Genomic DNA, 11,509 nt, shown 5'->3' with positions numbered 1-11,509 from the left:
CCCTCCAGATGTTTTGAGACTACAATTCCCATCATCCCTGACCACTGGTCCTGCTAGCTAGGGATCATGGGAGTTGTAGGCCAAAAATATCTGGAGGGCCGAGTTTGAGGAAGCCTGCCATATACAGTTTAATGACCCAAATCCCTTCAAGCAATGGCAGGATTAAAGGTAACTACAGGCAGAACACCATAGCATGTGTGAAGTACTTTGAACACTCTGAAATGCTATATGCTAAGTGTTATTTCTGTTCTTAGTCACAGTAAGACAAGATGAACTACATGCAAAGTTGCATCAAAATTTTAAAAATAAAATAAAGCAAGCAGTTTCTGAAATCTATATTCTATGGACAGGTGAACTCTGAAAATAAGAGAAAGGTTATTTAAGAAGATAAGAGTGTTGGTGGTGGCAGCAAATGTGGCAGCATTATTTTTTTTCAAGGTTTTAAAGCAAAGTCAGCATTTCTTCCTGAAAAGATCGAGAGAAGACACAGTTTGGGATTTAGGACCAGTGAGTGGCCAATGATTTCAATTTCCCTAAGAATTTGTGCCCCAAATGTATTCTGTAGGGAACTAATTATCCACCTAGTAACAGCTGCTAGGTTAGAACTGGCCCAGCAGTTGGAGATCTCACTTTCTCACCTTCAAGGGATGGCTAGAGGTTGGAGAAAAAGCAGCAGAGTGTAACAGGCAACTTAGAGGGGTTAAATCTAAAACATCATTTTCAGTCACTTGGTCTGTTTATTGAATATGTTTTGATATGACAGGAAGCAGTGCCCCCCCCCCCCGATCTTTATCACCAATTACAGACCGGTATCCACACATGTATACAAAGCAACTGCCAGTATCCAATTGGTGTATGTCAATCACTCAGGAGTTGTACTGGACTTGGACCTAAGGAATACAAGACTGACTGAGGCAAAACTGACCAATTGCCAAAAGTTTCAAAAGTTGCTGATAACAAACTCTCTTTCCCCAGCACTAGGAAATAAATTCAAGTGACTGCGGCAGAGATCCGAGGGCATCCCAGGGCCCAGTCCACGCAAACCGAGGCCCCAATAAATCCGTTACTTCCTGGTGGAAATATAGTTTTGTTGTGTTTTTGTTTTTTTTTAAGTGCTTTGCAAAGTGTAGCATAGTGGTCAGTGTCAGGCTCGGCCCAGAGAGACCCACGTTCAAATCCCCGCTCACCCACTGAGCTCCCCCCGATCTCAGACCTGTCGCTCTCCCTAGCAGGGTTGGCGCGATGATAAGATGCTGCCTCTCCAGAGATGCAAAGAGGTGGAGGGAACGTTCTTTCATATGTGGTGGACTTGTAAAAAGGGTAAAAGAGTATTGGGAAATGAGCCATAATGAATTGAAAAAAACTGTTTAAAAGTACTTTCCTCCCCAAAACCAGAGTCCTTCCTGGTGGGGATAATTCAGACTGAAATTCCCAGGGTGTCAAAACAGGTTATTTATTTATGTTACTACTGTGGTAGTAACATAAATGTTACACGTTTTGTTAGCCCAAAAAAGGAAAACGAGCGAGGTCCCAACCAAAGAAGAATGGCAATTTAAGTTGACAGAATATGCACAACTTGCAGACTTAACATATAGAATAAGAGAACAAGAAGAACGTAAGTTTAAAGAAGATTGGAAAACGTCTATTGAATACATGGGAAATAGTTGTGTTTTTGATGGATGCAATAATGAAATACCGGGTGGTATAGTTTTTGTAAAATATGCAGGGATTTATGATATGTAAAATGAACAATGGAAAGAGAAGTCCCTGATATCTTAAGAATGTAAAATGAGTATTTTAAACTGTAAAACAGAAAATTTTATAAAAATTGTACATAAAAAATGTTGCCTCGAACTGCAGGATAGAAAATACCACGAAGCAGCAGCTTTAGCTTAGAAAGATTAGATTCTTAGAAAGCCTCGATCCGTTTCAGCCTTTTAACTTTCGCATGTTCCGAAGAGGCGAGGTGGTTTTTTCCCTTTCCCCCCTTCGCTCTGAAGGGAATATTTGCGGGGATCCTTTTCGGTTTCCTGAGGGAGGGCGGGAAGGACCCGATTTCCCGCGGCTGCGGGGCCCCGGCTTCCCGAGGGAATCTCTCTGGCCCGGCCGGAGGGAAGGCGGGGAGCGGGCGGATCCCGGGCAAAGCAGCCGCCGCCGCCATCCAGCCTCCCTTCCTGCTCGGCTCGGGTCACTTCCGCGGCCCCAAGATGGAGGAGCTGCAGGAGGAGCGCGATCCGCGGCTGAGGCTGAGGCGGCATCTCGCGGGGCAAGAGCAGCAGCCGCAGGCGCCGCCGGGCCCGGGCGAGGCCGGTAGGTCGCCCCGCTTAGGAGGGAAGGAAGGAAGGGAGGCCGCCGGGGAGGAGCCGGCCTTGAGAAGCCGGGAAGTGGAGCAAATAATGGGCGCGGGGCTCTCCCCCGCCCCACGCGCGCCGCCTACTCGGAAGTAAATCTCGCTTTGAGCCGCGGCGCTCAAACTCCGGGGTAAATGCGCCTCTGCGCGAGCCGAGCACCTGAAATTATTGCTGTGCATTTATAATTCACACCCCGCCATTTCCCCCGACAGGAACCCAGGATAAAACTAGGAAGAGCTAAAAACCTCGGGGGTGGGGGTGGGGAAGGAGCTATCGTTGCAAAACAAACAAACAAACTAGTTACACGCCGATAGAATCAAAACTACATATGTGGGTGTGCTGTTAAAACCATATAAATAACTGCAATAATAAAAATGGCAGGGCACAAGCGACTCTTGATCAAAGCAGCCAGTTCCCCAAAACTGGTTGGGATAAGGAGGAGGGAGCCATCCAGCTTCTCCAGGCCGGGAGTTCCAAAGTTGCCTGGGAGGGAGCCTCCCCCCGAGGAAGCCCTCTCCCTTTTCCCCACCAAGGGGGGCGGGACGGAGAGATGGGCTCCCCAAAATATCTCAGAGCCCTGGCAGGGCAGGCAGTATTTCAGGCCCCTTGGACCCGAGCTATTGGGTGAGGTCAAGTAGATGCATTTAAGTGTGCATAAGGCCATGGAAAGGGACGCGGGTGGCGCTGTGGGTTAAACCACAGAGCATAGCTGTCAAGCGTCCTTATTTGAAGGGACAGTCCCTTATTCCAGTGCCATGTCCCACTGATGTCCCTTATTGATGGATGTCCCTGGAATGATGTCTGCCAGGGAGGAGGGAGGCTCCAACTGTGTTGCTTGCCTGTGTTGCTCACCCAATAAGAAGTCTAAGAACGACCGGGAGGTGGAGCTTGCATGCCTTGTGTGTGGCTAGTTAATGCAAGCTGAGGGGGGTTTTGAATGCTGGACGCCATTTTGTTGCACGTGCTGCTGCAAACTTTGCAGTGCAAAGCCAGGCCGGGGAGCCATCTTAAGTTGAGGCTGCATAGGCCTTGTGGTGCGTGTGATTCAGATTCTATTCAGTTGAACCTCTGGTTACAAAGTTGGTCGGACAGTGTTCTCGAAGCTACCAGCATGAGTTTGACCAGACTGCTGGAGGACAGGAAGACTGGAGTGCCTAGAACAGGTGAGGCTGCAGGTCCCTTATTTTCAAGGCTGCAGGTCCCTTATTTTCAAATCTGTAAGTTGACAGCTATGCCACAGAGCCTAGGACTTGCCGATCAGAAGGTCGGCGGTTTGAATCCCCACTACAGGGTGAGCTCCCGTTGCTCGGTCCCAGCTCCTGCCAACCTAGCAGTTCGAAAGCACTTCATGTGCAAGTAGATAAATAGGGACTGCTCCAGCGGGAAGGTAAACGGCATTTCTGTGTGCTGCTCTGGTTCGCCAGAAGCGGCTTAGTCATGCTGGCCACATGACCTAGAAGCTGTATGCCGGCTCCTTCGGCCAGTAAAGCGAGATGAGTGCCGCAACCCCAGAGTCGGCCACAGCTGGACCTAATGGTCAGGGGTCCCTTTACCTTTAAGGCCATGGAACAGGACCTGCACATGAAATGCATTGAGGCCCTTGGAATCCCAGCGCAGCTTTGAGGACCTTCCAAGCTGGTCTTGGAAGAGAGGTTTTAGCCTCACTAGGCATACCCTGCTCTCATTTCTGGCTCCAGGGGGGTGAGGAAGGCTAAGGGGCTTGTTTGTGTGGTGGTCAGTGGCAGCGGTCCTTGCAGCGCTGCTGCCACCCACCACTCAGAGGCAGCCAAGGTGTTGGTCTGCTGGTGCGCCGAGGGTACGTCTTGGAGGACCAGCACTCTGCCACCCAGCACCGGCCATCAGAGCCAAAGAGGGAAGCTAGGATTGTTTGGCAAACCCAGCGTTGAGCTGTGGCTGGCACTCCTGCTTGAAATGCCCTTGCCACCTACCACCCTGTTCCAGCGTCCCTTTCAGAGGACTTGCATCTGCGCTGGGCAGTGGAGACCCTTCTCAGGTCACTTCTGCTGCTCGCTATGCCAAGAGCTTCAGTTTTATCTCCTGTTCCCTGGGTGAGGATCACCCTCCGTAGCTTCCTAGCTCAGTGTGTTCATGAGGGATGAAAGGTGAGGTTTGGCTAGCTATCATTGCTAAAGGCCAGTGGATGACTCACCATGGCAAGGAGTCGTGGTGAGTGGAAGTGTTGAAGACTGCCGGGAGGCAGCCCCTCCTGAAGGGGTTCCCTGATCTGGGAAAGGAGGTCACATGCCTGGGCCCAGCTCTGGAAGTGAATGGCTTTTGTCCTTTTTCTGAATATTACTCACTCTTCATCATAGCATAGGGCGGGTCAGCCATTAAAAAATACGGCAACAGGTTAAGTCAGAAGAATAGGGTGGGTCTTAAAATACATATCTCAACCATCAGGGCCGGCCCACCCATGATGTAGATCTTCACTCACCCCTTCTTCCCTGACAGGGAGTGGGAGGCCAGTTGCCAAAATGTCTTGGGTCAGTCCTGTCAACTGTCAAAGGTCAGAGGACAGGTCTGTGCCTTCAGCATACTGTGTAATGAAGATGCCAGCTGTGGAGAGGGAATTCCACAACTTAGGGGCTGCCCAGAGAATGTCCTCTCCCAGGCCACTACCCCATACTTCTGAGGGCAGTGGAACTATCAAGAGGGCCCACTCTGCTTCTCTTAATGCCTAAGGGGGTCTTGTAGGGAAGGAGGTGTTTTTTCAGGTATCTGTGGCCAAAGTCACTTAGGGATTTAAAACTAAATCCCTTGAATTGAGCCTGGAAACTTATAAGCAACTAATGCAGCTGTATTAAAAGAGGTGTTATACGAGTTCTAAACGGAATCCCTAGCCAGCAATCCGGCCGCTGCATTTTGGACCAATTAAAGCTAGGACAGTATTCCTAGCCACAAAAGCCTCCTGAGCCTCCTGTTGGATCCAGGAGTACCCTAAACTACAGTTAACCCCTTAGACCTTAGAGGTTACTGAACGTTCAAAGCCATCCAGGTACTTATGGATTTATTTATTACACTGAAAATATGTAGTAATATATTGGCTTAACCTCTTGTCATATAATAGTTTCTGCTGTATTTCAGGCAGGCAGCAAAGTATATTGTCAACAATATGTTATGACAAGTGGGAACTTGTGATAAACTAATGGCTGCAAGGGTGTGGGAAAGGAGGAAGGAGTTACTCAACCCCCACCTTTTTGCGCCTTCCTTTCCACAGGTAGGTCCCTCTGCCACATGACTCAGAGGTACCCACTACCACTTTTGTCCCCAAGCCATGTAGATTATTCTACCAAGTGCACACCCTGCTTTGCCTGTACCAGAATAAATGGACCACCCTGCTGCCAAATGCCTATGATTAAGATGAGCAGAGCATTGAGAAGTCATGTAGATTTCAAGCCCAACTGGGATGAGGTGATAGGCATTTGCACTGCAACAAAGAATGATTTAGAAACCTGGTGTGCATGTTTTACTTCTGTAAGGTGGTGTCTTGTTTAATGACGTATGCAAAATAATGGCGGTTTTATTTACAGTTGAAACTACCAGCGTAGAGAAGAAGGAGAAGCCGCTTCCCAGACTTAACATTCACTCTGCATTCTGGATATTGGCATCAATAGCTACTACATACTACATTGAATTTTTTAAAATTGTTAAAGAGATTATTCAGCAAGAAAGGTAAGGAGAAGAGGTGGTGGGTTTTTTTGGTGGAGGGTTTACAAGTAGAAGTTACACAAAGGTATTTACAGTACAAACTCAGTTGGATTCTCCCTAAACTTTATTGTAGATTAGTCAGAATAACATAACAGTAAGAAATATAATTTAAAACACTTGAAACATCTGTGTGAGAGGAAGGAGAGATCCATCTTAGTTGCTAAGAACAGCAGCGAGTGAAAATGGCAGTTCCTCATTGTCTTCTTCTATTCTGATCTGATAAAAGAAATAAGGAGTAATTTTGCTGCAGCTTTCTCAGATCAGGTACCCTCTATGCTTCAACCCCCACCCCATATACCCAGCTGAAACCAGCACTGTTTTATGTACAAATGTGTCCTAACATTTAATATGAGTGGAGTTTATATTTTAGGAGAGCTTCTCCGCATCTGGCACCCTTTGGGTTTGTGATTGAAATTTGCCTTATTTCTGTTTAGGGCTCCCCTACACTCTGTCAGGATAAATCCCAGCATTGCTTTTAGTTCTGCATGAGCAGACAAGTGTGTCTTAGCAAAAAGTAGTCAGATAACCTATTAAGAATTTCCATTCCCTAGCTAGCCTTCCTTCCCATCTCCTGTTCTGCTTTCTCTCCTGTCGTACAATGACTGAACAATCAGTGCTGCCTGCCAACTTTGTTGATTAAAGAAGCCCCGTGTCTAAGAATTCCACACACAGAAAGTGAGGACCTCTTCTCAATAGGGAGCCAGTTAGAAGTTGGAGTACTGCAAAATTTGGATGCAGTAGCAGAAGGCAGATAAGGTATGTTGCTTCCTGCATCTTAAGAGAGGCCTGGCTTGGAGCATAATCTGATCTGAGGCAATGTTAAATTCAATGTATTTTTGTTTTTGACATTATTAAAGCACATTTTCTCTTTCTCTTGCAGCTGGTGGTTTATACTCGGCATTTGCTTATTGATTATCAGTTTGTCTGTGGCCTTTTATTGCATAATATATCTTGAGTGGTATCATGGAATCGAGGACTATGATGCCACCTACCCTGCACTGATACCTATAACAACAGCTAGTTTTATTGCGGCAGCAATTTGGTAAGTTGGTGGGTAAGAGATACCAGTTTTCCAGGCTTGCATTGCTTCTAAAAAGTCTGTGTGTTAAATGATGAGGGAAAGGTGTTACATATGGACCCCAGAGAGGAGTAATAGCAGACCACACACTTATTTGTTCTTCTGAAAACATGCAATGGCTGCCTGTCTGTCTTGTGTGGCTGGCTGAGAATTGATTCAATTATGTAGGAAACAATGGTCCACTTCTGCGCATGGAAGCAGGTAGATGGGCTCTCCCTGCCCAAGCCATGGGGGAGGTGGCCAGTCCACTCCTGGGGGTGCCAGGGTCCTACGTGCCATAACAAAACTTTGCCTTGAGACATAAGTTTCAAATATATGTGGATATCTTATGCACATTGTACACCTCTTCTTCTGGAGACTATGTGTAAAGGAATGTTCTCATGGTATCTCAGTTCAAATATACTGTGAAACGTGTCTCACTTTGGGATTTGGCTGGTTCTCAAATTGCCTGTACTGTAATATGCTCTCCTGCTTGCAACATATGCTACATGTTTCTCTCTCTTTCTTTCCCCAGTTTTAACATTTCTTTATGGCCCATATGGTCTTTCCTCACACCTGTGGTGCTCTTTGTCCAGTTCATGGGTATTGTGATGCTTGTGTCGCTCCTGGGCTAAATCTTTTATGGTAAGGCATTGTAATGATATACATATCTAAGCATGCCTCTTTTGAGTTATGTGATGCACAGTGGAACCTTGGTTTTCGAACATCTTGGCCACCGAATGTTTCGGAAGCCGAACGCCAAAAACCCAGAACTGAATGCTTCGGTTTTCGAATGCACCTCGGTGGTCAAATGGCTTGCGAGGCGTGTTTCTCATTTTTCTCCACTCACTTTGCCAACAGCCCTTTGATTCTTGGTTTTCGAACATTTTGGAAGTTGAATGGACTTCTGGAACGGATTACATTTGAAAACTGAGGTTCCACTGTATTTGCTTTCTGAAGTATTTTCATTCCTAACAAGGACTCTGAAGTTGTAGCTGAATGTGAGAAGATTTGATTGCCTGCAGGACTAGACTGTGAGATGGGATGACATAAAAATCAACCCGAGCATTTAAGAAATTATTTCAGCCCTGCCTAGAGATCCAAGGATTTAATTTAGGACCTTTTGTATGCAAGTTATGTGTTCTGCCACTGAGGTACAGGCTGTTCATGGCAATGGCTCTGCAGTTATGAGGCAGCCGTACTGGGTGATATATTTGAATAACTTAATGTCAGGGAACTGCCATCGGAGCTGGAGGCGGAGAGGAGGCTCCAGAGGGATGGTGGAGAGGGTCCCAGTAGGGAGAGAGGTAGCCCATCCGCTGGGGAAGGAAATCAGCATAACATCAGTAGAGAAGGGGGGCAGATGGGGGAATCGGAGAGGTGGCTCCAGGACTCTTCGCCGGAGACTAGTAGAGAGGGCACGAGTACTCCGCTGCCCACACCCACTTTGCGCAGAAAACTTCCGCGCAGGCAAAGTAGGAGGAGACTGGGCGTCAAACAGCTTCTATGCTGGAAGAGGTTTAAGAAACGCCCACTGACGGATTCTGCCAGCGACTGAGGCAGCCACGGAACTTGAGGCTGTTCAGACAGAAAGGGTTCAACCAGGCAACCTAGCCAGGAGTAATGGCAACTTACGCAGGAGCAACCCCTAGAACCATTACAATTAATTATCAAAACTTTTATTTTAGTTTTTTAAATTAAAAATATGTCTTTCTTTTATATAGTGATTGTTGTAATAATGTGTTTCTGTGTTTCAGTTAAGGCATGGGAAACATGTGACCCTGCAGATGTTGTTGGGCTCCAGCTTCCACCATCCCCAGCCATCAGGACCAGTGGTTAGTCCAACAACACCCGGAAGGACACAGGTTCCTCATCCCTATTTTAAATGTTCTGTGTTACCTTGGTCTTCTAAATGGGGAAAGGGGGTTGCTAGATGTTTACTAGTAAAACTGTGAGAAGGTTTGCCAGTAAACCTTGTATAAAATACAGTCAACCTTGATGGAAAAAGACAAAACAGAAAGGTGCTGTTTTTTGCAAGGCGGGGTGGAACATTGGGTGATATCCAACTCACACTCTTGAGTAAGCCTATTAAAATCAATGGACTTAAGTTCATTGTCCATTGATTTTGATGGTTCCCCTTGTATGTCTAAGATTGCATACCACCCCCTGTCTAAATTGACCTGTCATAAGTAGTAATAGCTTTTGTATTATAAAGAGCTTTAATTGTCTTTTTATGACTACTGAGTGTTTTTGTGCTTATTTCATTTTTCTAGATTTCTAGACTCTGCAGAGTTATAAAATTAATTAGTTTTACAATGAATGTGAGATACTTGTTAAGTATAAAGATACAGCTTGGTTTAAATGTATAAATTTCTATTTTTCACTGTACACTACCATATTCTAGAAAAGTAAATGGTGGACCTTCCGGCATACGTACTTGGATATACTGGGATCCTGGGATGAAGACCTGCAAGCCGATCTCAAGCAACTTGTGTTTAAAACTTGAATTGTTAAACTTGTTTTGTGTTTAATAGGGACACTTTTACTTTGAACTATGATCTTAAACTCTGGGGATATGAGTCATTGAAATGCTAACAGAAAATCACAGTTTTGCTATTGTTCTGGCATAGCTGTTGACTTAACCTATATTAAAGTGTATCACAGGAAATCATAATTGATTATGTTTAAGAAGTTAATAATAGGGACACATTTCGCCCTTTTAAAAAATAATTATGTTCATGATATCTTTGAGAGCAATGAAAATAGTAAATCTCCAAATTGCTGAATGATTAGTTGTTTGAATTGTTAAATATTATATAAAAACATAAATAAATCAAAACTATAATATATTTAACCACCCGCCCTGTGGAACGCCCTCCCACCAGATGTCAAAGAGAAAAACAGCTACCAGACTTTTAGAAGACATCTGAAGGCATCCCTGTTTAGGGAAGCTTTTAATGTTTGATGGATTACCGAATTTTAATATTTTGTTGGAAGCCACCCAGATAGACTGGGGAAGCCCAGACAGATGGGTGGGGTATAAATAATAAATTATTATTATTATTAACCATGTGTGACAAAACATGTTCTGCTTTTGTGCTACAACCTTGTGCAGAGGTATCTTGTAGACCACAGTAGAGCTTTGTCTCCATTTTCCCTTGGAGCATGTGTGCATGGGCACTCCGTATCCTAGGCCGTATCCTAGAGAATGCGAAGCAGGTGTGTGCTTCTCCACCCCTCCCAGTTCACGTTCCTTGATTGAGAGGTGCATTTCCTGTGATGGCCTGGCAAGTTGTCTGCACTTGTGCCAAGGAAGAAGCGGGCAGGGGAACATAAGGGTCTGATAAGCCCTATGGGATTCCTCCAGGCATGGCAACTGCAGTAGGGCCAGCTGGAAACAGAGTTTTTACTATCCGGTGGTATGGTATTATTTAACAAAATAATATGTTTCATCTTTTGATAAGATTCTATCTGAAGGCCTATTGGTTAAAGCAAAATTAGGTTTATCTTTAGCAAGGTTTTTATTTATTTATTTCATGAAATTTATACACCGCTTGATTGTAAAAAAGCAAAACAAAACCCAAAGCGGTTTGCAAAAGATAAAACAGTAAAATCAAGAAAAATGTACAACCCTGCTTTTAAACATGCAAAGGTTAAAATTACTACTTAATCAAGAAATCCATGAAGGGGTTACATAAAACAGGGCTTATAAAATCTTATGTAAGGCTTTTGCTAGTGTAAATTTGACATTTGAGTGAAATTCATTTAAATTTAGTATTATAATGTATAGATGTTGTGGCTAAAAGTAGTTGACTTGCAAAGCTGCTATCACTTTTTTAAAAACGACAACCACCAGGCCCCTCACAATTATACATATTTGAAATAGATGATATGACTGTTCAGTATAAACTTCAGGACACATTACGGTGGTGCCCCGCAAGACGAATGCCTCGCAAGACGGAAAACCCGCTAGACGAAAGGGTTTTCCGTTTTTCAATGCGCTTCGCAGGACGAATTTCCCTATGGGCTTGCTTCGCAAGACGAAAATGTCTTGCGATTCCTGGGGGTTTTTTTTTGCTCCCCACCTCCTTTTTCTAAGGCACTAAGATGCTAATAGCCTTTTAGCAGCTAATCCGTTAATCCCTTAAACCTTTAATAGCTGCTAATAGCCGCTAAACCGCTAATAGCGCTAATCCGCTAATGGGCTTGCTTCGCAAGACGAAAAAACCGCTAGATGAAGAGACTTACGGAACGGATTCTTTTCGTCTTGCGAGGCACCACTGTATTAAAGAAGAGCTACATCTGGATTTAGAGAGGAGCTGCAAAAAGACTGCTTAGCTCATGAGGTTGCTTGTTGGCTAATCTGTTAAAG

The 11,509-nt window shown here is 45.0% G+C and overlaps 1 protein-coding gene across 2 annotated transcripts; it reads left to right on the top strand.

Annotated features, from left to right (window-relative positions):
- The first annotated feature begins 2,105 nt into the window (after positions 1-2,105).
- Positions 2,106-10,204, top strand: TMEM128 (transmembrane protein 128). Of its 2 annotated transcripts, XR_014501999.1 has the most exons (6): positions 2,106-2,310; positions 5,903-6,044; positions 6,961-7,122; positions 7,673-7,782; positions 8,895-9,002; positions 9,542-10,204. XR_014501999.1 is itself a non-coding variant. In XM_083399188.1 (5 exons), the coding sequence occupies exons 1-4, from the start codon at positions 2,208-2,210 to the stop codon at positions 7,770-7,772; spliced, it is 507 nt and encodes a 168-aa protein (XP_083255314.1). In that variant the 5' UTR covers positions 2,108-2,207; the 3' UTR covers positions 7,773-7,782; positions 9,542-10,204. The 2 variants fall into 2 exon arrangements, 1 of the variants encoding a protein (XP_083255314.1); XM_083399188.1 differs by lacking the exon at positions 8,895-9,002 and having other exon boundaries at positions 2,108-2,310.
- Positions 10,205-11,509: the final 1,305 nt, after the last annotated feature.

The sequence above is a fragment of the Podarcis tiliguerta genome, assembly GCF_965153285.1.
Source record: "Podarcis tiliguerta genome assembly, chromosome: 9".
Lineage (NCBI taxonomy): Eukaryota > Metazoa > Chordata > Lepidosauria > Squamata > Lacertidae > Podarcis > Podarcis tiliguerta.
The sequence above is the reverse complement of the archived record's forward strand: the minus strand, read 5'-3'. Positions and strand labels throughout refer to the sequence as shown.